The sequence below is a fragment of the Pristis pectinata genome, chromosome 6, assembly GCF_009764475.1.
Source record: "Pristis pectinata isolate sPriPec2 chromosome 6, sPriPec2.1.pri, whole genome shotgun sequence".
Classification (NCBI taxonomy): Eukaryota; Metazoa; Chordata; class Chondrichthyes; order Rhinopristiformes; family Pristidae; genus Pristis; species Pristis pectinata.
In genome coordinates this window covers 2885099-2913093 of record NC_067410.1, presented here as the reverse complement: position 1 = coordinate 2913093, position 27995 = coordinate 2885099, and the positions used below count along the sequence as shown (strand labels likewise).

General features: G+C 46.9%; 1 protein-coding gene across 1 annotated transcript; it reads left to right on the top strand.

Annotated features, from left to right (window-relative positions):
* On the top strand, positions 1-27041 carry rpn1 (ribophorin I). Its single transcript, XM_052017506.1, has 10 exons — positions 1-332; positions 10943-11007; positions 14343-14649; positions 17476-17685; positions 19092-19284; positions 20360-20459; positions 22517-22655; positions 23337-23456; positions 24378-24623; positions 26293-27041. Exons 1-10 carry the CDS (start codon positions 96-98, stop codon positions 26473-26475), a joined length of 1800 nt encoding a protein of 599 aa, XP_051873466.1. The 5' UTR covers positions 1-95; the 3' UTR covers positions 26476-27041.
* Positions 27042-27995: the final 954 nt, after the last annotated feature.

Here is a 27995-nt window from a genome sequence, read left to right as displayed (position 1 = left end):
CCCGATGGGGGCGGGAACTGTCCGGCGGAGCGGCGGCCGTCTGTGGCGATCCGGTGGGTGGGAAGAATCCGTCTCCATCGGCCGCTGTCGGTGAGATGAGGGCTGCCCTCTCCATCCCCATCCTGGTGTGCGGCCTCTTGGCCTCGCTGCGGCCGGTCGATGGCGACTCCCTGGTCAACGAGGAGGTCCGGCGCTCCATTGATCTGGGCACCCACCTGGCCAAGATCACGGCCGAGGTGACGCTGGCCAACGGCGGACCCTCGGCCGCCTCCTCCTTTCTGCTGGCCCTGGAGCCCGGCCTGGAGAACCACCTGGCCTATCTCGGAGTCACCGTAAGCCTTTGCATTTGACGCTTATAGTTTAATTGCCAAAAGAAAAGTGTCCTTTTGCAAACTGTGCAAACTTTCTTTGGTGCATTTTGCAAACATTGTTGGAAATAATCAGTTGGCCAAGCAACGTTATTTTTAAGTTGAAAGTCAAGGAAGTTAACGCGCTCTTGAAACGGTGCCTGGCCCGGGATGAATGACAGGAGTGGTGCTTCCGTGTTGGTGCAATTGGAGCGTTTGACACGTATGCACTAACCTCCAGTGCTTCACTGCATTGGTTCAGGGGCATTTGCCCTGCGGAGACATCCGTTTCAATCCCATTCCAATCAAACAAAAAGCTTAAGAAGCTGTTCTGACAGGGAGAAACGCTATTTCAGTGAAGGTTTCTTTTAGTCAGGTTTATACTAAGGTGCCTATCTGAACTATTCCCATTTGCTATTGGAATTGGTTTAGAGGAGTACCGAGGGTACAGTGAAAAACTTGTCTTGCAAACCGATCGTACAGGTCAATTCATTACACAGTGCAGTTACATTGAGTTAGTACAGAGTGCATTGATATAGTACAGATAAAAACAATAACAGTGCAGAGTAAAGTGTCACAGAGAGAGTGCAGTGCAATAAGGTGCAAGGTCACACAAGGTAGATCGTGAGGTCATAGTCCATCTCATTGTATAAGGAAACCATTCAATAGACTTATCACATTGGGGTAGAAACTGTCCTTAAGCCTGGTGGTACGTGCCCTCAGGGTCCTGTATCCTCAACTCGATGGAAGAGGAGAGAAGAGAGAATGTCCCATATCCCTTTAAACCTTTCCTATCCATATACCTGTTCAAATGTCTTTTAAATGTTGCACTTTGTACCTGCCTCCCACCTCCTCTGGCAGTTTGTTCTATATACCTACTGCCTTCTGTGGGGGAAATAAACTTAGCCCTCAGTTCCCCTTTAAATCTTTCTCCACTCACCTTAAATCTGTGCCCTCTAATTTTAGACTTTGCTAAAAGTACAGTGAAAAACTTGTCTTGCAAACTGATCATACAGGTCAATTCATTACACAGTGCAGTTACATTGGGTTAGTGCAGTTACATTGGGTTAGTACAGAGCGCATTGATGTAGTACAGGTAAGAACAATAACAGTACAGAGTAAAGTGTCACAGCTACAGAGAAAGTGTAGTGGCTCTCATGTATACTTTCATCAGGTCACACTTCATCCTCCACTACAAGGAAAACAAACCCAGCTTATCCAATCTCTTCCCATAACTAATGTCTTCTAATCTAGATAGCATCCTAGTGAATCTTCTCTGCACTCTCTCCAGCACAACCACACCTTTCTTGGTTGATTCTTCTCAGGCTTCCCTCAGTGGAGGTTGATTTGCTTCTACTCTGGTTTTCTGGGCTCTGAAATGTCTGATGAGGCCAATGTGGGAATGGAAGACTGGAGTGGGTGGGTGCATAGTTCGTGAGGTGGTGCACTCCAGCAGTTTAAGCAAGCCATTGTGTGCTCCCATTGCATGAACCTGAGGTTCACATAACCACCCAGACTGCTGATTGGTCACGGGCCAGTGATTCTCGAGAGTTGGAGTTGTTGCATTACTTCAAGGAGGATTTGAGCCCATCCTTGAATCTTTTCCTCAGTCGGTCTGCATAGTAATGTCTTCCTGTGACAAAACTCAGAATAGTGTTGGTTTTTGGGAGTCTGGTATCAGGTGTGCAAATGACATGGCCTGCCAGGTGTGGCCAACCGAGTGTAGCTAAGGTGTCTAGAGACATTGGTCTGGGACAAGGCACTGGCATAGATTTACTTATCCTTCCTTCCACTGAATGATTTTGTGGAACCAGCATTGGTGGTATATTTCCAGTGTGTTGAGGTGCCTGGTATAGGCAGACGGTATCTCAGAAGGTATGCAGGAGAGCAGGGATCATGCAAGTCTGAAGTCTTTATCTTGAAACTTTCTAATCCTTGATCAACTAAAGGCTGTGCTGGTTCATTGAAGGTGATGGATAATTTTGTCTTTTAATGTCTTCCTTTTATGCACAGTGGCTCCAAAGATTGGGCAGCAGTCCACATTTTTCCAGTGCCTCCCCTTGAACCTTTATTGTTGGAGGATAGTAAGGTGCAGTGGGGACAAGTTGATAAAGACTTCTAACTTGCAGATATTGAGTGTAAGGCCCATCCTCCGTGAGCAAGTGGCTTGGCAATTGACCTCTCAGATGCAAGTATCATCCGCAAATTGTAGCTCGACTACTGAGGTTGGAGTGTCCTTGGTCTTGGAGTGTAGTCACCATAGTTGAACAGTTATCCATTAGCTCAACTCGCATGGGAAGTTTAAGGGAGGTGAGGTGAGGTGCAGCAAGAAAGAATAGGAGTGGGAAATAAATCTTTGTGAATGGGGCAGTGAGGCAGCCTTATTTGATGCCGGTCTTCATTGCGATTGACTCTGTTGTAGACTGAAAAAGCTGGAGGAACTCAGTGGATCAGGCAGCATCTGTAGAAGCGGAGGGATAGTTGATGTTTCAGGTCAAGACCCTGCATCAGGATCTATTGGTTAGGATCGTGACTGGTGTGCCATTGTGAACAAAATGTAGAAATGGAGATGAATTTCTGTGGGTAGCCAAATTTAAAAGGTGGGCCCCCAGTTGATGGAGTCAAAGGTTGTAGTGAGTTCTAATGTGTACATTTAATGACAGAGGGATAGTGATGTATTTTCAGGTCAGGATAGTGAAGGGAAACCTGCAAGTAGCTTTTCATTTCATGCAGTGCAGACTTTTTTTAATAAATGGAATCTCATCTTATTACTGGAACATTTTATAACTAGTCTGGTGGCCTCGCAAGAAATGATTTGAAATTAGTGTTGTTAGAAATATATCCCTGGCTTATTTAAGATAACATTATGATTGCTTAAATATCCCTTGTGCACCTTCCAGGCCTTGTATTATCTTGACAGATCTGCTGAAACCCTTGCCAAGATGCTGTTAGGCTGATGTTCCCCTTGAGCTCATCCAGACTCTGCTGCCTTTATCCAAGTCCTGTTCACCCATCACTCCTACCTTGCTGCTCTAATTCAACTAAGTCCTGTTCTACTTTTTCCAAAAGGTTATCTTTTTGTTTTCAAATCCTGCAATGGCCTTGCTCTTCCCTAAATCTGCGACTCCCTCCTGCAGCATCCTGAGATTTCTGGCTTCTTGTGCATCTTAGATTTTCATCACTGCACGATTGGTAACGATCCCTATCATTCTCTAGCATAAGCTGTGGAATTCTTTATCATAAATCCCTGTATCTTTGTTCTTGTTCATGATGTGTTAGATTACATTTCTATGAAGTGGCTCATGATTTGGTATTAAAACAAATGTACTAAGACTGGTTTGGCAAATCATTGATTCATTTCCGATTGGCTGAGGTCACTGAGATTCAGCACCGACCAGGATTAACGGTAGTTACCAGTTACGTCCTAATCTCTGATTTGAGGATCTAATGTGCATAATCAAGGCCAGTGCTTGTGGCATCTATTATAGGAGTGCAGAACTGTCTTTCAGGTGGGATGTTAAACCAAGGTCTCTTGCCCTCAGGTATACAAAATCCATTGGCATTGACGTCAGATACTAACATTTATTTTGAACAACCCGGAAAAGGCTGGAAGAACTCAGCAGGTCAGGCAGCATACGTGGAGGGAAATAAACAGTCAACATTTCAAGTCAAGACCCTTCATCAGTCCTGAAGTTTAACCAGGAAGTTTAGAAATGTTGACCTAGTGACAGTTGAGGAATGGTGATGTATTGAAGTCGGAACATGTGCACTTTGAAAGTGATGGTTGAACTTGTGGATAGAGGTGCACAGCACAGAAATGGGCCCTTAGCAAATTCATCCATGCCGACTGATTCCTGTCTACATAACCATTTACTTGCGTTAAGCCCATATCGTTCTGTTCCTTTCCATCCAAATACCTACACAGACACCTTTTAGATAGTTCCCAAGATTGGATGAAGCTGTTGTAGTCTTGGCAAGTTGCCATTGTGCTACTTGTAAGTGGTGTATACAAATTCTAGGAGAAGTGACTGGGGTCTCGATTAAGCAGGTCGTTTTGTTCTGTTTGATGTTAAGTTACATGAATGTTAGCAATACACTTGTCCAGGGAAACGTTAGGTATTCCATTGCCTTGCAGATGAAGGGAAAGGTTTGGAGAGTTGACATAAGCCACTCCCACAAGCTACAGTCTCTGACGTGCTTTTGTATTCACAGTAATCATGTGCCTGGTCCAGGTAAATTTGTCCTTCAACCCCAGAATACTAATGTTCATGAAATTTTACAATGGTGATGCAGTTGCCATGCCAATAATCTTTTTCTGGAGATTGGTATTGATTGGTATTGGTTTATTATTGTCACATGTATCGAGGTAGTGAAAAGCTTGTCTTACAAACCAATCGTACAGGTCAATTCATTACACAGTGCAGTTACATTGAGTCAGTACAGAGTGCATTGAGGTAGTACAGGTAAAAACAATAACAGTACAGAGTAAAGCGTCACAGCTACAGAGAGAGTGCAGTGCAATAAGGTGCAAGGTCACAACAAGGTAGATTGTGAGGTCATAGTCCATCTCATTGTATAAGGTAGCTGTTCAATAGTCTTATCATAGTGGGGTAGAAGCTGTCCTTAAGCCTGGTGGTATTGTCACATATTGTTAGTTATGTGACAATCAGCCCATACCTGAATCTTGTTGCTTCTTACAAATGGCAATTGATACTCATAGAACCTAAAATTCCCATTGCTGCCTGGTTGACTGAGTGCTTCCAACATTTCCCATCACTTTCCCTTTTTAATTTCAGATAACCAGCATCAGAAGTTCTTTTTTTACATTTTCATCCCTGAATCTTGTCCTTGTTTTGCTGGGCTGTTATTAAAGTCACTGATTTGTATTTACACGAAACCTTAAAGGTAGCAAAACTGAGGTGCTTAACACAAGCATACTCAAACAAAATTTAACACTAAACCATACAGCAGCAGCTCATGTTTTGAGCAGCGTGTATTGCAGTCCACATATGTGCCATCACAAAGTCTATTTCTATCTCTGTAATACAATCCTTGTTTCAGTTTTTATTGCCTCCAGACTCAACATTTCCAAAGCATTCCTGCCAGGCTTCCTCATTCTGTCTTCCCCAACAGTCTTCCAAATCTCTGCTATTCTTGTCCTGACTCTCACAAGGTCCCATTTGCTCATTACCCCTGCCTGAGCTTACTGCCCTACATTGACTCCATATTGTACAGACACTTTAATTCATTCTTATTCTTGTCTTTGCTCAAAATTCCCTGTAAACCTCCTTCAGCCCTACAACCCTCTGAGGTAATTGTGCTCCACCAATGCTTGCCTCTTGAATCATCCCTAAATTTCATTGCCCCACTTTTGGTGTCATTCCTGTCTCTGGGATTCCCTCCCTAAGCTGCTCTGACTTCTCTTTCCTTGGACATTCCGTAAAACCTCCCTATAATTTAAGCTCCATCTCCATGTTTGCTTGGTGTCAAATTTTGTTTGCTCCTGTGAAGGGCAGAATGGTTTTGCTATGTTAAATTCAAGGTATAAATGGCAAGTTCAAGTTACTTTTGAAGGATCGATCAAAAACTTTCTAAATAGTAGAAACTCTAGAAATAGTGGAAGTTCAAGAGAATTGAGTTCCTGTACGCAAATCATTAAGCATGCCACGAGCAGGTACAGCAAGCAGTCAAGAAGAACAGTGAAGTCCTGGCCTTTATATCTGAAAGTCTGAAATGCAAGAGGATAGAAGTTGTGCTGCAGTTATACAAAGCCCTTGTTAGACCACACCTGAGCAGGGCTGGCTGCTGGACTTTGAAGGAAGTTGTTGGTCTTGGAAGGAGTCATTTGTAAGTTTACCAGAAAGATACTTGGGCAAGGATGAACTTGATACTAAAAAAGTGTTCTGGAATTTAGAAGATTTAAGAGGTGATCTGATTAAAATTTTCCAAGGTGGTTAGAGTAATGAATGGAATAGTTCGCCTACCCTGCCAAGGAACATTTTCTAAAACATGGCCTCAAGAAAATAGAGGTATTTTAGCACTTCAGTGATGAAATGTGTGGAAGAAATTTGGAACTGCTCCTACAAATGCCGATTGATGATCATGGAATCAGAAATTCTTGGCAAAGAACAAGGCCGTTGCACTTCCCAGCTCTTGATCTGCAACGTTCCAGGCCAGAACTTGTAATGCTCATCCATCCTTACTTCCACAACCACCTGACCAGGTACACGGTTACTGCCACCAAGCACCGACTCATTCTGGTGCTGTTTGTCCTCCATCTAAACACGCATCGATATTAACCACTCCCGTCCATCCCATGTGCTTTTCAAAAAAAAAAGTATATGCATGCACTGGGGCTGCATGCTGTTGTGCTGAGACCCTAGTGTAAACTGTTTCCCTCCCACAGCTGTGCTGGGAATCGGTCACAAATCCCTGCTCTCTACTGGTGGTACTCCAGTAATGGATTGGTATGAAGAGGCTATCTGTGTGGTAAGCTGGAGAAGGGGTGTGGTTGCTCAGCACTGATGTGGGGCTCGGGACACTGGCAGCACCTGCTCTGTATGTGTGAATGGACTGCTCAGATTCTAGTGTCTCCTGTTGGAAGCTGCCTTCTCCTCTCTTTGTAAGGCCACAGTCCTCTCTCTGACTTGGAGATTTCTCTCTGGTAATAAGCTGACTAGGGGGATGGCTTAAGGATCAGGGTGGTCTGTCAGCACCTGGAACAGGTACTGCCAGTTCCCAGCCATCGCCTCCCCTCACTGTCCTGAACAGCATGCAGCCCTGAAATTTGTGTGGTGCCACCGAACAGCCTCGCCACTCGCCCCATCCCAACACCAGCTCTCTCAGACAGCTCCTCCACACCGATCCATGGGGCAATTTTTTGCTGGTTTTGTGCTAGGTTCTTGCAGAGGAGTGTGTAGCACTGGGGAGGCCAGGAGTTCGCACCAGATTACTGCCAATAATGAATCTCTGCATATAAAACTATAACTACTCCTTTTTGCAGTAGCATACTTATTCTTGGGAACACATTCTGTGTATTGAGTGTAGTAAATTCCAGACGCTCACTACAATTTCTCCTTGCCTCCATTTAATCTTCTATATTCAGGTTAGTTACCTGTGCACTTGGATATAATTTTTGTCATGCATTGTATCAAGGTCTCTGGAAATCCAAAAGCTCTAGATGCTGGAAACATCAGGAAATAGAAACCGAATTAACGTCTCAGGTTAAAGACCATGTGTCAGAACCGGGAAAGACAAAATAAGTTGCAGAGGGTGAGTGAGGCAAGGACATGACAAAGGGAACATCCCTAAGGTGAGGCCAAGGTTACTGAGGTGATTTCAATGTATGCGGAGTGGACAGGTTAATGAAGGCAGTCAGAGGGAAATAGAGAAAGCAAAGGGATGTGCAAACCTGTGAAATGCAGGTCAGATCTGCCTATGAGATTCAAAAGAAAGTGGCAGATTGGATGCAAAATGGGCAATGGTCACCCATCTCTGTAAAGGCAGGTGTAAGTATTCATTGAGATCCATAGTCAGGTCAGTGTCCCTATGCACATTTATTACTTTAGTTTTTTGATATACTGTTATTCTTTTGCTCTGTGTATTTATAAAATACCTTTGGATTTGGCTTGAATTTACTTGCCAATATTTCTCTATACCTCTTGCATTTTTAGTTTTTATTTTGTCCCTAAAGTTCCTAAACTGTTAGGCTTGCTGTAGTATTAGGCACTTGTATCTGACGTAAGCTGACACTTTTGCCTTTTGCTACTTATCATCCAACCCTAACCCTTGATTTGAGTGTCCTATACTTTTTCTTAATTGTTGCAATCTTCTCCCGTTGCTCTGACATTACTTTGTTGTATTTGCGTTCACCCCACGTGCCAGATACCATTTCAGCCTGGTAAAATTAGCCAATTCTCACATAAAAATGAGAGTGATGGTATTTTGTTATTCAATGGTGGGAAGGGATGGGTTATAATTCGATTCCAGGTCAATTATGGTCTTGATGGTGGGACAGGCTGGAGGAGATGAATGGTGCCCTGTTCATTGGTTGATTTGTGCATCTCCAAAATGTGGATCCTGAAGCCCATTTACACTAATGTCCACATACATTCATGCAATAAATGTCTAGAAAAACCAGCTTCCCTTCTATTGGTGCATTGAATATCTTGTGGTCAATAAACCAAGTGTACTCATCATCCTCTGAGCTCTACCACATTGCTTTCAGCACAGATTCGCAGCTCAGTTTACCACCATTTTTTTGTTTTTTTTTATTTTCTAATAATATCATGATTGAGGAGATTTGTAGAATTCTTTTTGGGGAAAAGGATCAAGTTGTGGGGAGGGTGGTGGTAAGAACGTTCCTCTTATCCTGATGTGGTAATGACACTTGGTGTGAGGCAGGCTTCCGCGGGTAGGGGAGAGCGAGATAATATCCAGAGCAGAGGCACGGTGGTCACCATGCGCTTCACTCCGGAAAGCACACCATGACATGAAGGGAACTGTGATAAAAATGAACTTGACTAGGATGTGAAAGCAGAGAGATTAATGATTAAACTGTCGCAATACTTTAATAAGCTTGTGGCTTCAAAATGAAAAGAGGGATCCTAAAACAGTTTGTGAATCTTCAAGCAAGACCTATGTTTTGTTTTGATGAATGCAGTCTGATGCTGGAGTTGGGGCTTTTTTATTCATTGCAGCTATAGCATTGATTACACAAGTTTTAACGTCCGAACATATTCAGCACTTGAGTTCTTGCTGGTTCCCAGTGTTTGCAGGGTGAGTGTGCATGCAGCACATCAGCTGTGACCTGACCATATAACACAATAGGTTGAGGAGCTGAGTCGGCTTTTGGTGGGTCTGTGTTCTATGAGGGTTTCAGAGCCCGAGTCAGGAGACTTTCTACAGTTAGAAAATGGCAGTTATGATGGTGGTATAACACCAAGGTAGTGAAAGATCTGCTTTAGCCTTGGAGGTTTGCCAGGGAGTGATAAAGTGGTGATCATGGAGTGGGCCTTGTGATGGGCACTGAAGGTGATGGCTTTGCTCTTCCTGATATGCAGTTAAAAGAGACTTTTGATTGTGATTGTCTAGTACCAGTTGTCAGGCAAACTGTGACAACAGGAGAGGGTTTGCAACAATTTGGAGAGGAGATGAAGTTGGGGGGGGGGTGTTGGGAGTATGGTGGGATTATTTTGCATGGGAATACTTCTGGATATGAACAAAGCACACTAGAACTTTACATAGTTCAAAGGCTGGGCTACAGATAGCACAGGGGCAGGCACGGTGGTGTAGTGGTTAGCGTAATGCTATTACAGCGCCAGCGACCCGGGTTCAATTCCAGCCACTATCTGTGAGGAGTTTGTACGTTCTCCCTGTATCTGCGTGGGTTTCCTCTGAGTGCTCCGGTTTCTTCCCACATTCCAAAGACGTACGGGTTAGGAAGTTGTGGGCATGCTATGTTGGCGCTGGAAGCATGGCGACACCTGCGGGCTGCCCCCAGATCACTACGCAAAAGATGCATTTCACTGTGTGTTTCAGTGTACACGTGACTAATAAAGATAGTTTATCTAAATAGAAAATAATGTAAATTATTTCAAAATAGTGATTGAGTCTCATACTAACAACATTAAGCTTCACAGATAAATGAAAGAAATTGCAAATTATCTCTTTAAATCCTATAAAATGGCGTGAACTTCTCTGTTCCTTCATTTGACTTGTCTGACTTTTGTGGTTTCAGTGCAAATTGAGAGGAGTTTTTACTGTCAAGCCAATGTTCATCAGAGAGTGGAGTGAGATTGTTCATGCTCTTGTTCTTGTGACCTTTGCTGTAGAGTGCCTGCAGTCTGTGCTGGGATTGAAAAGCTGGAGGGGCAGTTGCCCAGTCCACTACAGCAAGCAAATTGGCAAAACTAAAGAATTTTTTAAAGGCCCTGTGACTATAAAACCACACCGACCTGGGGCTGAACCCTCTCCAACCTCCCGTTTTCTCTATGTATTACTTGATTGAAAGTAGGGGGCAGTTGTTGTCCGCTGTGTGATGGTTTACCATGGATGTTAGATGGTTGTGGTTTCAAATGCCATTCCTGAGGGTTTTATAATCTAGGCTGTCAGTTGAGGAGTGCTGCACTACCTGGGGTGCTATCTTTCAAGTGAATGACATAATCTCAGGCTTTGTCTACATTGGCTGTTAAGTGCTTTGCGATATCCTAAAGCATAGCATAAATGCAGTCTAATTCTCTTCAATGGATGACATTTCATTGCTGGACTGAAAGCTGAAAACCCAGTGATTGCCATTCAGTGCCTTGCAGTGTGACCTGCTTTATGTAGGCTGGGACAAAGCAAGCAACAAACTATGCCATTGAGATGCCCTCCATTCTGATCAGTGCTTTCAGGGCAATTTACTCCTATCCAGTGCAGTGAAACTGAGTGCAAGTGTTCCAACACTGGGGGGAGGTGTTAAGCCATTTGCATAACAGAACTGAATCATGTGGCATTTTTTTGATTGACTTGTTTTTGAGATGAGGAGAAATTAATGTTTAATTGTTAATGCTGCATTTCGCTTCATAAATAATTTAACTTTTATTTTGATCCAGTTAAAAACCAACGATGAAGAAGAAACCTCGTTGAATCTGGAAGAGACTCTGGTCAAAGGGCAGAGGTAACTGATTTATTCTCACTCAGGATTTCCATTCTACAGTGGTTCATTCTTCCTATTCTCTCTCCAACAGTAGGGATGGATTTAGTTATCCTCGTTAATTTCACTTTAACTTGAGCTGAGACTAATGTGCCTGACTTCCCAAAATCCAGCCTCTTTCCTAGTGACCCAATATTGTTCCACTCATGTCATGCATTAGTGAATGTAATTGTAATCATTCCTCTGAATACTATTTTATCTAAAATGCCAGAAATTCCTAGGGATCTGTTTTCCATACAAAATTAAAAAAGCATCACTCTTGTCTAAATTTTGGAAACAATCGTGTAGGTTTGTGGAGGCTAAATTGGGAACTGCAAGAGGGTCTGATAAAAGGCTATAGGTTTTGTGGGTGATGGAATTTGCAAGGGTGGGGTCAATAGGATGTTTTAAAAAAAACTGCTGGAGGAACTCAGCGGGTCAGGCAGCATCTGTGGAGGCAAAGGTGTCTCAACCTTTGCAGGGTCTTGACCCGAAACATCAATCATCCCTCTGTCTCCATAGATGCTGTCTGACCTGCTGAATTCTTCCAGTAGTGTGCACATGCTGGGATCTGAAGCAAAAATCACTCTCTTGTGTGTCTGTCAATAAGATTTCCTTGGGTAAGGATATCTGAGAATGCAAAGGTGAGTAAACAGAGTTGAATTACAAATCAACCATGGTTTAATTGAAAGGAAGGGTAAACTCAAGGAGGCTCACTCCAGTTCCTATTCTTGCTTCCCTTCAGCTCCACTCCTCTTTGATTATTCCCCTGCCTTCAGCATTGAGACTAGTTGAAGTCCTCTTATAGTTGCCCACAGATTGGCTGCTTGTAACTTGGAAAGTGGCTCAAAGTGATGAGGGAGGGTACAATGTTCATCTTGACTCTGATGCTGTTGTAAAGCATATTCGTGAAATGTGCCTATCTGCTGGGTGTTTTTATAATCTTCATGTGAAAAGTTGCAAAGCCCTGATAATGGTTTCTGATCTAACCTGGACAAAGATGAGGGGATAGCATTTTGGGTGGTGGTGTTTGTGTGGTGGGCAAAGTTCGTCACTGGGAGTAGGAACTGCAATGTCAGTTTAACTACATGTGACTTGGCTCTTGTCGTTCTCCTGGCCTTTGATCTTACACTTCAATCATCCCAACCCCACACTAGAGTCCTCTCTGCCATGCCAGTTTCTTTAATGGTTTAATGTCACCATCTCCCAATGCCTGGATCATGTCTCCTCCAGATTCAAGGCATGATTCAGTTGTGTGATGCAGTTCTGTACTTTTCTAATTGGGTTCAGCTGTGATAACAAGATGCTCCAGAACAAAGCTGTTCGCTGGGTTGCCATTCCATTGACCAGCTTAAACTATGTACCATTAATGTAGCATATACCATCCACAGGAGACTCTCACCAAGGTTTCTTTGATGGTACCACCCAACCTCTGCTACCCAGAAGGGCACGGGAGCTAATGGATGGGAAGCCAACACCATCCCCGCAGAATCTAGCACTGTCTTGATATAGATGTGCATTAGAGGTTGTTCTTAATCATCACTGGTTCAATATCCCAGAACGTGCACTTCATGAAGGCAGCTCACCACAAATTTCTGAGGCAATTGGGAATGGGCAATGCTTGCCAGAATCATGAGTGAATGAAATTGTATTGGTGAGATGGGCTCCAGCCTCTGAGTGATTTATATTGACGTTGCCTGTGGAACATGGTGCTACCGAATGGTGGTAAATTTAGACCAGTGCCAGTGACTATAGGGATCTGGTTCAGCAGTTTTACTGAAAGTCTTGGCAGCCTAGACTCGAAGGGGAGGGGGGGGTGGCGGGGGGGGATATCTGTTGTCATGTTACCATCATCTTGAGAACAAGAGGAAATAAGAAATAAAACAGGAGATTCTGCCTTTCATAACTGCTCCATCATTTGATGAGCTCCCAGCCAATCTTTTACTTCACTGCTACTTTCCTGCACTTATAGGCTTGTACAGCACGGAAATGGGCCTTTTGGCCCAAGATGTCCCTCTAAGCTGGTCCTATTTACCTGCGTTTGGCCCATTTCCCTCCTAAACCTTTCCTATCCATTTACCGGCAGGCACAGTAGTGTAGCAGTTAGCATGATGCTATTACAGCGCCAGTGACCTGGGTTCAATTCCGGCCACTGTCTGTAAGGAGTTTGTACATTCTCCCTGTGTCTGCATGGGTGTCCTCCGGGTGCTCCGGTTTCCTCCCACATTCCAAAAGACGTACGGGTTAGGAAGTTTGGGCATGCTATGTTGGTGCCAGAAGCGTGGTGACACTTGTGGGCTGCCCCCAGAACACTGTACGCAAAGGTGCATTTCACTGTGTTTCGATGTACATGTGACTAATAAAGAAATCTTATCATCTTACCTGTCCAAATGTCTTTCAAGCGTAATTGTACTCTCCTCTACCACTTTCCCTGGCAGCTCGTTCCATTTACCCATCACCCTCTGTGTGGGAAAAACTTTCCCCTCAGATCCTCTTTTTAAACCTTTCCCCTCTCGCCTTAAACCTATGCCTTCTGGTTTTGCAATCTCCTATCCTGGGGGAAAAAGGCTGCAGCTCTCTCTCTCTCTTAAATGTATCTGTTAATTCCCTTCATATCTGAAAAAAAGTCTGTCTTAGCTGTACTCACTGACTGTAAGCTTCCACAACCCTCATGGGTAGAAAATATGAAAAATCCACCAAATTCTTCTCAAGAAGAATCCACCAAATTTTTCTCATCTCCATGTGAATGGCTATCTTGAGGGTGAAGCAGCAAGGGCTGGTTAATGTTCAGAAAACCATCTGAAAGCAAGAGAATCCTCGAGTGTTGGTGGAGTGATGTAATTTCAAGCACCTGATCCAAAAGTGGGTGTAAAATTCCAGCTAAACGTTATGGATCAGGGAGCCTCCTGACCCAACCTGGTGCAATGTCTCAATATGAAAACCACTTCTCTCTGCGGCTGTCAGTATGAAGAGGTATGGAGAACCACTCTTGAAAGCAGCTGAATCCAAAGGCTCAGTGGGCAACTAAAGTAGGTAGGTAAGTGGCCAAATCAGCCACCTTGATAACTTCAGTCATTTGGATGTAATCCTTGGAGGGGTTACATGAGATTGGAGACAGAGATTGCAGATGCTGAAATCTGAAGCAAAAAAATAAGCTGCTGGAGGAACTTGGGTCAGGCAGCTTCTGTGGAGGGAAGTGGACAGTCAACATTTCGGGATTGGGTTCACTTGTGCGTTGTTGAGTTTATTGGGGCAAATGTTTTGATAGATGGGCAGTGATTTTCTGGAGACAGTTCATCACTTATTGCTTCCATTTCCAGTGGCAAGTTCTTCAAGGTGAAGCTGGGAACGAACCTGGCAGCTGGAGCCAAAGTTAAGCTGGCGATCGAATCCACATTCACGCATGTCTTGCGGCCTTTCCCAACGCACATTGCCCAGGCTGAGAAGCAGTTTGTGGTGTTTGAGGGCAGCCATTATTTCTACTCTCCGTACCCCACCAAGACCCAGACTACTCGGGTCAAGCTCGCTTCAAAGAACATTGAAAGCTACACCAAACTTGGTAACCCCAGCAAATCTGAGGACTCCATCGACTATGGGCCATTCAAGGACATCGCTGCCTACAGCCAGGTGATGACAGCAACGGTTCATTTTGTGCTTCTCTCGTTCCTCTGCCACCTTTGGCAAACTTCCCACATTTCTCATTTCAATGGCTAAAACGCACCCAGAGAGAGGCCACAACTAAGATTAACAAACAATCTGCTGGAGGAACTCAACGGGTCAAGGAGGGGTGAGGGGGAGGAGTTGTTGACGTTTTTGGGTTGAGACCCTGCATCAAAACCCAGTCCTGATGCAGAGATGCAACCCAGAATGTCGACGATTCCTTCCACACACCCCCACCCCCCACAGATGGTCCTCAACCTGCTAAGTTCCTCCAGCAGATTACTTCTTGTTACAGCTTCTGAAGTCTCTTGTGTCTCTATAGCTGAGGTTAACCTGCCTGTACATCTCCAGCTTGGGCTAAATTTGTACTGCCCCTCGCCACATGGTTTCAGTGGGAGCGGGGTTCCTCCTGCTGTTTGTAGCGATTACCCCAGCTGTAGGTGAAATCTGTTGTGTGTCAGCCTAGTAGGAATGCACATTACACATTTGGGGTCACTGGGCCACTAGCAAACATCTTCACTATTGGAATTGGTTTATTATTGTCACTCGTACCGAGGTACAGTGGAAAAACTAGTCTTGCATATCGTTCATACAGATCAGTTCATTACAACAGTGCACTGAGGTAGTGCACGTGCTGGCGGCATCCGTTAGTCTCGCGAGACCATGGATCTGCGCATGGAGAGTCTTGCTTCAGTCGGTAGTAGTAGAGCAGCGTCTGTTGTGACTGTAGAGGCCTACACAGGAGTGACAGTCTCGGATGCAGAATAAAGTGTTACAGCTACAGAGAAAGTGTAGTCCACGTAGACAATCTTGCTGTTAGAAGACTATTGAATGGTCCCCTAGTACGATAAGATGGACTCTTGACCTCACAATCTACCTCATTATGACCTTGCATCTTATTGTCTGCCTGTACTGCACTTTCTCTGTAGCTGTAATACTATTCTGCGTTCTGTATTGTTTTATCTTGTACTACCTCAGTGCACTGTGTAATGAATTGATCTGTACGAACGGTATGCAAGACAAGTTTTTCATTGTATCTCGGTACAAATGACAATAATATTCCAATTCTAATAAGGTGCAATATCATTAACGAGGTAGATTGAGGTCAAGAGTCCATTTTATCATACCAGGGAACTGTTCAATAGTCTTATAACAACAGGATAGAAGCTGTCCTTGAGCCTGGTGGTACGTGCTTTCAGGCTTTTGTATTTTCTGCCCAATGGGAGAGGGGCAAAGAGAGAATGTCCAGGGTGGCTGGGGTCTTTGATTATGTCGGCTGCTTTACCGAGGCAGCAAGAAGTGTAGACAGAGTCCATGGAGGGGAGGCTGGTTCCCGTGATGTGCTGAGCTGTGTCCACAACTCTCTGCAGTTTCTTGCGGTCACAGGCAGAGCAGTTGCCGTACCAAGTCGTGATGGCATTGGATAGGATGCTTTCTATGGTGCATCTATAAAAGTTGGTGAGTGTCAAAGGGAACATGCCAAATTTCTTTGTCCTCCTGAGGAAGTAGAGGCACTGGTGAGCTTTCTTGACCGTGGTGTCTAAGTAAACCTTGTGGTAAAAGGATGATGCAGTGGATTTGTAACCACCTTTATAAGTTTCTCACAAAGCCATTCAGTTGTATCGTAACTGCTTTACTCAAACAGAAAAGGATTAACATTGAGCAGACCACGGCACTGAATTCTGACACAACAAAGTTACTGCTGGCCAAGTCAACCTTAGAGTCGTCCTCGCAAACATCTGGGGACTCTGGCTAAATTGGGAGTGCTGGCCATAGAGAATTACTTGTGAAAATAGAGTTGCAGATGCTGGAGATCTGTGGGGGAAGCAAATGCTAGAAACACTCAGCTGGTCAGGCAAAATCTGTGGAGGTGAGAGGGTTAATGTTTCAGGTCAAAAGCTCTTCAGAGAATTAATTATATTTTGGGGAAGGGTGGTATACACTTGCCTTGGCAGCAATGCCAATATCCTGAAACAGGAATGCATTAAAGCTCTCTGAGTGCAGCACAGACCGCACGCCCTCCTGTGCTGTCAGTTTCATTACTTCTGAAAATGTGAGTGTGATTTGCATTTATAATGGATGTACCTCTTGCAGAAGGGATCTCCTCTCCATGCATGAAGAGTGCCTTCCCTCAGCTTTAAATACTATTGCACGTGACTAATTTAATGATGGTTCAGTAGGATACTACAAGTTGTATGTTCCTAATATCTAACAGCCTCCCGCAAAAGCTGTAAATAATTCCTGTCATCTACAAAATAAACTGTATTTCCTGTCTTGTCTATTTTTTCCCCTCATAGCCGTTTCCCCACGCACCAAAAGCAGGTGTTAGATGTGGCCCTGGCTTTCCTATCAGTTTGTGACCAAGCCCAGCCACTGGAAACAAAAAGAGCTTGCAGTTGCTTAGCATGTTCCCTTGGCACCAGGGTTCTGCAGCTAATTAATCACTCCTAAGTGCAGTTGCTGATGGACTGTCAGTTAGTGCACAGCTGCGATTCGCCATATCTTTACACCCTCGCTTGCACATGCACAGCACCTGAAGTGATTCTTCCTCTGGGGAAGTGTTAGTCTGCAGCACGGACCTCAGCTTGCCAGTTGTTGATCCAGCCCACTGGCGACTCGACCTGCTATGCTGTTGGTGACTCTTGCTTGGATGGATTAGATGAGTGATTGTGGAGTGAGCAGTTGAATCTGCACTCTGTGCAGGGCGTCTGTGAGACTTGGACCTGGTTTGATGAGCAGAATTTATGCTGGTGGTCATTCCCACTGACTTGCTGTGCTGTGCTGCCCTTTCAGGACCCACTGAGGCTGCATTATGAGAATAACAGCCCTTTCTTGGCCATTGTCAGCATGACGCGCCTCATTGAGGTGTCGCACTGGGGGAACATCGCCGTGGAGGAGACCATCGACCTGAAGCACTGTGGTGCTGTTCTGAAGGGGCCCTTCTCCCGATATGACTACCAGAGGCAGCCGGACAGTGGGATATCCTCCGTTAAATCCTTCAAGGTACGTCTTGTATCCAGGAACCTGTGGGGCTTTACTCTTGTGCCCTGCCAGGCTGGAGGTGTGTAAAAACCCAAAGGGATTCTATTTTTGTTCAACGTGGGCTACTTATTGGTGTTGGGGGGTGGGTGGGTGTGGAATGCAAGAGGCTCCCTGTTCAAATCAGTGCAAGTTCAGGGGGCTAAATGGCTGCATGTAAACCTATTTTTAAAAAAAATTGAGAGGCATAGATAAGGTGAATGCAACAGTTTTTCCCAGGGAAAGAGAATCAAACACTAGAAGACATTAGGTTTAAGGTGAGAGGGGAAAGATTTAAGAGGGACCTTGAGGGGCAACTTCTATACCCACAAGGTTGTGGGTATATGGAACGAGCTGCCAGAGGAACTGGTAGAGGTGGGTACAATTACAGCATTTAAAGGATATTTGGACAGGTACATGGATAGGAAAGGTTTAGAGGGATATGGGCCAAACACAGGCAAATGGGGCTAGCTTAGATGGGCATCTTGATCAGCATGGACGAGTTGGGCTGAGTGGCTTGTTTCCATGCTGTGTGACTTTGACTTTTATTCATCGATCTTATAAGTAGAGAGGACAGATGTTCGGCTTTGTGGCACCTCCTGTGTTTGTGCATCTCCAGAGTCGGTGTGTGGTGTTACTGAGTTGTTGGACCTACAGAGCCTCAGTTAGTTCTCTGTATGTGCTCTGTTAAATTGGGCTCTGATTTGCCTGTCAATTCCACATTCCATCTTTGTGTTTGGTTGATTTTCCTCCTGTGTTATGTTGGGAGATTTATTTCCTGGGATAGGTGGCGCCTGTATTTGGGTACCTGGTGCTGTTGGGCTGGGTGGGGGAGCTCCTGCACTGTTGTTTTGTAGGACAATGCTCTTCCATCCACTAAACAGTAAAATGTGAAAGTTTCAAGTTAGGTTAAATTAAACGCTGTTTTCTCACGAGTAGTCGTAGTACCATTGTGTGGTTATACAACCCTTTGTTTTAAAGAAACATTGGCAAGAGATGTTGGCTCAGTGATACAGCTGATAGAGTAACCCGGGTTTACTTCTGACTTCTGGCATTAGTCTGTGTGGAGTTTGCACGTTCTCCCTGTGACCATGTAGGTTCCCCCGGATGCTCCGGTTTCCTCCCACTTCCCAAAGATGGTTAATTGACCGCTGTAAATTTCCCCTTGTGTCGATGGGTGTCATGATAGTGATAAAATCTGAGGAGAGTTGATAGGAATATGGGATTAGTGCTAGATAAGTGTAAATGGTGCTTGATGCTCAGGGCAGACTTGGACAGACCTATAATGGTAACTCTGACTCTAGTCGGCAGGTGGATGTTTCTTAGTTTCAGCTTCTGGGTTAACTGGAGTATGACTGTTCTGGTGACTATCTCCCTGCCGTGTGTTGCAGACCATCCTCCCTGCTGCGGCCCAGGACGTTTACTATCGTGATGACATCGGGAACATCTCCACTAGCCATTTGGTTGTCCTGGATGATTCTGTGGAGATGGAAGTCCGTCCTCGCTTCCCGCTGTTTGGCGGGTGGAAGACTCACTACGTCATTGGATACAACCTGCCCAGCTACGAGTACCTTTACAACTTCGGTCAGTACCCCTGTTCCAGCTTTTGATCTTAAATGAGGAAGAGCAATCTACCAGCGTTTCTTCAGGGTATTTCCGCAGCATTCATATGGAGACTGGTCTTCAATCTATCCAGTTGCAATTCTTTCTGAAGGTACAGTGTGGGAGTGATCAGGACTGGCACTGTTGGTTTGAGCAGTGCTGCAGTTCTAAGGTCAGCCTAAAGCCACCAATCCCTGGGGAAAGGTGCTCACCAGCACCGCCCAGAATACACGATCCTAATTTCCATCTCATTCCTGCCACTTCCTTTCCAAGCCCCTTACCTGAAGTCGATAACCTCTTTAAACTTCCCTGGCAACACTTCGCCAGTGGGCTCCCCACCAACTCCATCGCCCTCTTCATGTGGAAGTCTACAATAGGCCTTCACACAATGTCGGACCCAGGCAGGTGGACTTCCTCTCTCCTCCTGATCTACCCAGTTCTACCTACGTTCAGCCTGTCTCTTTTCCCCCCCATCCTCTCCATCTGCCCGTCACCCACGTGCTTTCCCACTACCCGCGCCCCCCCCACCCCCGTTCCCCTCTGCCCTCCCCACCTCCCTCGATTCCATGCTCCACCTTCCTCTCTTATCGGATTCTCAGCTCTCACCTCCCAGCCTCTGTCGCTGATCCCACTCTTCCCCCCCCCCCCCCCCCATCTGCCATCGCCCCTCCTCACCTGCATCCACCCATCACCTGCCGGCTCTTGCTCCACCCCCTTCCCCTCACCTCTTTATACCAGCCACCTCCCCTCTGTCTTTCAGTCCCGATGAAGGGTCTCGACCTGAAACATCGACTGTCCATTTCCCTCCATAGATGCTGCCTGACCCGCTGAGTTCCTCCAACTTGTGTGTTGCTCCAGATTCCAGCATCTGCAGTCCCTAGTGTCTCCAGGTGTGCTTTCTGCTGGATAGATAGGTCTGGGAGCTGGTACCTCGCTGTCCTCGCCCAGTCCGATCCTGGGCTCCTGGGAACAACGTGACTCGTCCTTATAATGTCAAGCAGTGTTTACCTGCTGCTCCGGTCAGTTAAGCTTGTGTTCCCTTCCTGTCTTTCATCAGGTGACCAGTACGCACTGAAGATGAGGTTTGTCGATCACGTATTTGATGACCAAGTGATTGACGATCTCACCGTGAAACTCATTCTCCCAGAGGGAGCGAGGTGAGTAACTGGGGCTCCGAGAGGGTTTGGGGCACGTTGCCCTTCTGTTGTGGGCGCAGTTTGTGAATCCAAGTTTTGCTTGTGTTGTTCCCAGCTGGAGAGTATTAACACCATTCTAGCTTGGAGATAACTCAGACTGCACCAGCATCTACGCACATGTGTACGTGCGCTTTCCTGCAGGATGGGAGGGATAAATCGGGAGCAGGGGTCACTTATTTTATTCCTGTCTTCCTTGCCTTGCGCAAGTAAAAGCACCAGCAGCAAATGCAGTGGTGCTCAGGGAGTTAACAGTTTCAGTAGCTCTGTGCAGCAGCCACTGTTTTGCATTTCCCTGGCATGGTTTGTCATTTGCATTCTGAGTGTTGTGAACTTTGGGATTTGCTCTCTCCATTTCTGGACTGTTGCAACACAGGAAACTGGCCCTTTGGCCCAACTCATCTATGCCCACCTAAACTAGTCCCATTTTCCTGTATTCAGGCCATATCCCTCTAAACCTTTCCTACCCATGTACTCGTCCAAGTGTTGTTTAAATGTTGTTATTGTACCTGCCTCAACTACTTTCTCTGCCAGCTCATTCCGTGTACTCACCACCCTTTGCATGAAGTTGCCCCCTCGGGTCTCTTTTGAAATCTTTCACCTCTGACCTTAAACCTGTGCCCTCTAGTTTTTGGTTCCCTTTCCCTGGGGAAAAAGACTGAGTGCATTCGGCCTATCTATGCCCCTCATGATTTTATACACCACCTATCCGTCTCCTACGCTCCAGGGAATATAGTCCTAGCCTTTTGTCTCGCACACCCAAAGAGCACAGTCTGCTGGGATGCTCTGCAATCTTGCGAATGTGTCTCATGCTGGTGAATCAGTCCCTTGAGCCTTTTGCACCATCACAGCATGGGTAACCTGCATATTCACTGGCATTTCCCAGTCCCAGTGTGATGATCTCCTGCACTGCGTGAACCAGGAGGCCATTCAGCTCCTCCATTCAATAATAGCGCAGTTGTACTACATGAACACTTGTGCCCGATCCCCGTATCTCTGGACCTAATGATCCGAAGATCTACACATCCCATATATACTCAATAACCCAGCACACACCTGCCTGTACACCATCAGTCTGTTATAAAGCTTTCACTGTTGTCCCCAGCTCGCCCTCACCCTCTGGGTCACCCCTGTGCTGCTTGTGACGTGGATCCCCAGGGTGAGGGGTGGTCACCTAGTGAGAATGGAATGAGTAGATGGGTCAAAAAGGTAAGTCAGGTCAGCCTGAGTTATGCTTTTCTGCATTCTGTTTGCCCTTGTACTACCTTGATGTACTTGTGTATGGTGCGATCTGTCTGGATGACAGGCAAACAAACACTTTTCACTGTATCTTTGTGCAAGTGACAATAATCAACCAACTACCAATTCCCTCCCTGGGAGACCGTGGAGAGTGTAGGAGCAGGAACAGGCAGAAACCATGCGACCCTCTTGGCCTGCTCCACCATTCGATACAACGATAAGTGATTATTCACCATGCCTTCTCCCTGTGTCCCTGACAGAAGTTGAGGGACGGTTTTGTGATAGTCAGCCATTTATTTCCAAGGCTAGGAACAATTGTCACTCAGGTTGTAAACCTTTGGTACTCTTCAGCGGATTGTGTGTGCTGGGTTATTGAGTATATGTGGGATGTGTAGATTTTTGGATCATTAGAGTCCAGAGATACAGGGATCGGGCATGAGTGTTCATGTAGTACAACTGCGCTATTATTGAATGGAGGAGCAGATGGGCTGAATGGCCTCCTGGTTCACGCAGTGCAGGAGATCATCACACTGGGACTGCAGCAAGAGCTTTCCTGGGATCGGGCAGGGCAGATTATTGATAGCGGGAGCTTAATCCTGTATCCAACCCCTCCTGACCCTGCCCCGGGAGAGAGTGACGGGACAAGCTAGAGGGAATTTTGCTCTGTATCCGAGTTGTTGTTCTGGGAGTGTGGGACAGAGCACTTGGTCCCTGAAATGGGAGAGAAGAAATGAATTATCTGGCACTAAACTACCATGCCCCAATGCCTCTGCTTTCTGCAGGAACATTCACTTGGACACACCGTACGAGATAGACCGGCAGCCTGACGAACTTCACTACACCTACCTGGACACATTCGGGCGCCCCGTCATCATTGCCCACAAGTCTAACCTGGTGGAGCAGCACATTCAGGATGTTGTGGTACCTGTTCCTTTTCTCTGGTGTAGGCAGGAGCTGCAGCTTACAGCAGGCATCGATGTTCAGTGATGATGGGGTTCACGTGGTGGGTGATGCCAAATTCCTACTCCGACCAGTGTCCTTTGGTCCTCATCGCTGCTGTCGTCTCTCTGCCTGGGTTCGAGGATGGCTGAGACTGCATTTGCACGACTGAGCTGTGTTCGAGAGCCATAACATTGACACAAAGGGTTAACCATGTTAAGCCGGCTCTTTAGTGAGTGCGCTGACCTGGTCAACCCACACCAGCGGAGCTCTGGCTGGTACCGTGAGTTGTGGGGTCTTCCTTCACCCTTCTGATCATCTCTGTCGTACTGACCTCTGAGACGCTCTTTACTAGCACATCCGTGCAGTGGGCTTTCAACCGTGCCCTGCCACTGCAGAGGATAACGTAGTCTGGGTGTGTGTGTATAACTTCCTGCAACCATGGGCAGGCATGACCTTGCTGACCTTTGATCCCTGATCACCTCAGAGCGAGGGGTCGGAGGTGGTTGTTGGTTCAGCTGATCCTGCACAAAAGCAGACATCAAACCCTGCACCGGGTTTCTGTGACCCAGTGCCCCTCTGGGAGGCTGTGCTGAACCACCAGGGGTTGTGACGAGTGCTTGTGGTTGTGAATCATTCCCCCCTCTCGTGCTCTCTCTGCAGATCCACTACACCTTCAACAAGGTGCTGATGCTCCAGGAGCCCCTGCTCGTGGTTGGCGCTTTCTATATTCTCTTCTTCACCGTCATCATTTATGTCCGGCTGGATTTTTCGATTACCAAGGTGAGCTGGTTCTGGTGACTCAGCCGGTTTTATCCTGTCTGAGAGTGTTCTTCCTTAAACTCCGCCCATGCCGAGCCCGACTACACAATTCCGTGCACCCAAACTGCCGTCCTCCCCCATTGTGCTTACCAGCTCTGGCAGTCTCCTTGTTCTTTCCCCTACCCCTGCCTGCCTTCACCCTCCTCCCTTGACATGGACATACAGCGTGGAAACCGACCCTTCGGCCCATCGTCTGTGCCAGCCATCAAGCACCCATGTACAGTAATCCTACCCTAATCCCATTGTATTCTCCCCATGTTCCCATCAACTCCTCCACACCCCCCAAAAGATTCTACCACTCACCCACACAACTTAGTGCCAAATTCACCTACCAGATTGCATGTGGGAGGAAACCGGAGCACGTCCATGCTGTCACAGAAAGAAGGTACAAACTCCAGGTAGACAACACCCAAGGTCAGCAGCGAACCCGGGTCCCCGGAGCTGAGAGACGGCAGCTTTACCCCCTGCGCCACTGTGCTGACTCCCGCGATCGTCCTCTGCAGTTCACCACTACGTGATCCTCCCCACACGGCACTGCCTCGCGACTGGTGGCTGTGCTTCAGCTGTGTGCCTCATGAACTCCAGAGTTCCCTCCCTACATCTCATCTTCCCTCTTCCCCTCCCCCCTTCAGATACTCAAATCCCACTGAGACTGTAATTGAGCTTAGAAAAACATTAACATCTGTAAATGTCGGGGTTATTGCACTAATTTAAGGCAATATTTTTTTTAAAATATACAGCTTGCTACATCCACTGTCCCTAACCATAAGCCCATGGCCTCCCCAGCTCTGTGGGACAGTGCTAACTCGATGGATTTAGCTTTTGTGGCTGCATTTTTCAGCCAAGTGCCCATTCCTGAACGATTCTCTCCCGTCACTGCAGGACCCGGCAGCAGAGGCCCGGATGAAGGTGGCTTCCATCACCGAGCAGGTCCTGACTCTGGTCAACAAGCGGCTGGGGCTGTACCGCCACTTCGAGGAGGCGGTGAACAAGTACAAGCAGTCGCGGGACATCGGCACCCTCAACAGTGGCCGCAAGACCCTGGAGACGGAGCACCGCGGCCTCTCCGCTGACATCAACTCCCTGCAGTCAAAGCTAAAGACAGAGGGGTCGGAGCTGGCAGAGAAGGTAAGGCAGTCCCCGGCTGATGCACAGCCACCTGACGCAGCGACGGCCCTAGTGACTGCTTTCCCAGATCACGGCTAATCCTTGACCTCCACACTATGTCCCGGCTCTGACCCTGCATACCTGCATTCCCTTAATGTCCAAAAATCTTTTGAATTCTGCCTTTGAACTTGGCAACTGAGCCTCCTCGGCCCTCTTAATTCCAAAGGTTCATCACCCTCTGGCTGAAGAAATTCCTGAATGGGTAATGCCTTTATTTTGAGACTGAACACTGGTTTGTAGACATCCCAGCCAGGGGAAGTGCCCTTGTCCAACCCTGTAAGAATTCTGTTTCAATGAGATCACCTCTCATTCTTCTAAACTCTAGGCAGTTTAGACCTGTACTCTCCAATCTTCCCATAACAGTCCTTCTATCAAAGGGATCCATCTGGTGAACACTCTTTATGTAGCGTACATCCACCGTTGGATGTACAGTATTCCAGATGGACATTTGCCAGTGCACTGTATAACTGGAACGGTACATCACTTGGTTAGATACAGCGTGAAGTACACCGTCCTGTCAAACACACCCAGGGCAACGCGTTAGCTCTGAAGTACACTCTCCCGGGGGAAAGTGCTTCTGTTTGCTGTTGCTTGACATTATCATGGAAGCAAAGTGTGTGTTTTCCTATTTCTGCCAGTTTTTGGTCTTTATTTATTCACCCATGAAACGTGGTTACGGGTAAATGCAGCATTTGCCCTCCATCCCCGTCCCCTGAACTGTGGAGGCAGCGAAGGGTTAACCACGTCGGTGGGTCTGGAGTCTCACGGGGCCGGACTGTAAGGACAGCAGCTTGCCTTCCCAATAATCCAGGTCTCCAAACACGACCTAATTCCAATGCTGCCTTAGCCTACAGTCGGATAAATCCCGAAGATCTCCTCGGAGCTGGCCTGTATGTTGAGGGAATGAGTACGTTAGACCCTGGAGTAGGGGAGGAGGTGACATGGTTTATAATCTTGACCTTCCTTCCCCCTGTACAGGGGAGGGACAGGCACGGCTGAGTCCGGCTTTTCTCCCCCAAAGATACCCATGGCTCCGTGGTCTGTGGAGAGCGATGATGGCCCCAGACTCCTCTGCAGACCCTCCCCTCATACTGTTTCCCTCCACCCCCTCCCATAACAGCACGAGGAGCTTGTGAGTCTCTGTAGGCAAGGCTGAACATAGAACAGGACGATGTTGTGCCGACCTTTAAACCTACTCCATGATCAATCTAACCCTTCCCTCATGTACAGCCCGTAACCCTCCATTTCTGTTACTTCCATGTGCCTATCTAAGAGTCTCTTAAATGTCCCTGTTGTATCAGCCTCTGCCACCACACCCGGCAGTGTGTTCCAGGCACCCACCACTCTCTGTGTAAACAAAACACCTACCTCCGACATCTCCCCTGAACTTTCCTCCTCTGATCTTAAATGGATGTCCTCTAGTATTGGCCATTGCTGCCCTGGGGAAGAGGTGCTGGCTGTCCACTGTCTATGCCCCTCATAATCTTGTACATCTCTCTCAAGTGAGACTCCCTCTCCTCTGCCCCGTCCCCCTCGCCTGAGCAGGGCCTGTTCCCTCGGGCACGTCCTCTGGGGTTCTCTGCAGCGCTGGACTGGCCTTGACTGGCGTTACCTCTGCCTCCCTCTGCAGGTGGCTGAGATCCAGAAGCTCGACGGGCAGGTGAAGGACTTGGCCTTGAAGGCCAGTCAGGAGGCAGAGCGGCTGGTGGCCGGGAAGGTGAAGAAAGACGCCTACATCGAGAACGACAAACACCTCTCCTCAAAGCGCCAGGACCTCATCTCCAGGATTGATGCCATCCTGGACGCCTTGTAGTGCCGATCGGTTGACTTTCCGTTCCTCTTCCCCTGTAACCAAAAGATTGGATGATATTAAAATGAATAGCTGAGTTCCTTCCCTGTATAACGTGGGTTTAGTGTAATCGGGTTGACAGGTGGTGACCCCTGCTAACTCTGAGGCTCGTTACGGTGTGGGCAAGTGTTTCAGTTCATTTTGTTTCAAACCTTCCCCGCTGAATCAACCCTTTGAGGAGTTCTAAGGTTGGCAGGTGGTTCCTGGAGTCAGACTCGATGACTGATACTTGGAGCCAGATTCAGTGCGGGGAACTGCTGTGAAAGTGACTGCACCAACTTCTGAACAGTGCCTGACAGGATGTCCCCTCCCCCTTGTAATCTTCTGTGAATGTTTTTTTTTATTAAATGCATGTAAAAGCTGTGGTTTTGTATGCCAATCAGGACAAACCCCTCCCCTGGGCACCAGATGTGGGGAAGGGGCTTGGGGTTGTGTCTTCCTCGTTCTGACCGAGAAGCCCACTGTAAATTTAACTTTGATTTCTTAATTTGGAAAATGAGAAAATTAAAAGGACGTCTTGCCGTCTCCGATACTGGTGGCTGTAATCTTTGTGAAATAGGTTCTGTATTCATTGTACACAAGGGGGGAGATTGGAGGGAGCAGAGGACACAAGAGGACAGTCATGCTTATTGACAGTGAATGGGAGAAGGCTAGAGCAACAGGGAGAGGATAAATCAGCCAGTGATCTAGCTGCTGAATGTTATCTCATGACCCTGGTTGAAGGAGTTACAGGCACCCAGTTCCCAGTGCAGTTCAAAGCCAGCTTCCCCAACACTGTGCCCAGGATCCTCACTGGGGGGGGGGGGGGGGGGGGGGGGGAAGCAAATTCCAACAGGCCTGTTGGTTCCTCAGCTCGTCCCCTCGCCGGCTGCAGCCTGGACTGATGGCAGCTCTCTGCAAGGGCTGCTGGGAGTGGCTAGCACATCTGGGCCTTGCCATGGGCACCCACCAGGATTTTCCTTTAAATTAAAAACTTGCAGCCAGAATTTCTCCCAGGAAAAATTGATATTTTTTTCCCTAAGAGGAGCAGGCCTTCACCTCTGTTCAGTACAGGCACAGCCGAGCTTTTACCTGGGGGTCATTTTCCTGCACCAATCTCTGGATTCCCTTCACACTGAGAGTCTAACCCTCTCTGTCGTTGATGTTCTCTGACTGAGGCTGTCCCGGGCAGAGGATCGGCGTTGTTGCAGTCAAGAGCTTGCCCAGCCTTGCATGCCTGATCCAGTTTTCAGAGCGTTGGTGTGGCTGACTCGTGAGGTCGATGTGGGAACCCAGCCCCGACACCAGTGTGCCTGGCTGGTCTCCCAGTGGTTTCCGTCAGACGAGAAGCCACATCCCAGTCTGGCCCTCGCAGTGCCAGACGGAGACTCTCTTTCACACGGGTCCCACTCCTTAGTCGTGTTTGGCATTGAGCAGTGGGAACGTTGATGGAACCGGTTTCTGTCACCCTGAGAGACGATTTAAAAATCAGCCAGGGTTCTGAC

What these genes read in the sequence shown, in the direction of transcription:
- rpn1 (XM_052017506.1), top strand. Translation starts at nt 96, where the DNA reads ATGAGGGCTGCCCTCTCCATCCCCATCCTGGTGTGCGGCCTCTTGGCC. An exon ending in CCTCCGTTAAATCCTTCAAG is followed by an intron (nt 17,686 to 19,091) that starts GTACGTCTTGTA and finishes CGTGTGTTGCAG; the next exon opens with ACCATCCTCCCTGCTGCGGC. An exon ending in TGGATTTTTCGATTACCAAG is followed by an intron (nt 23,457 to 24,377) that starts GTGAGCTGGTTC and finishes CCGTCACTGCAG; the next exon opens with GACCCGGCAGCAGAGGCCCG.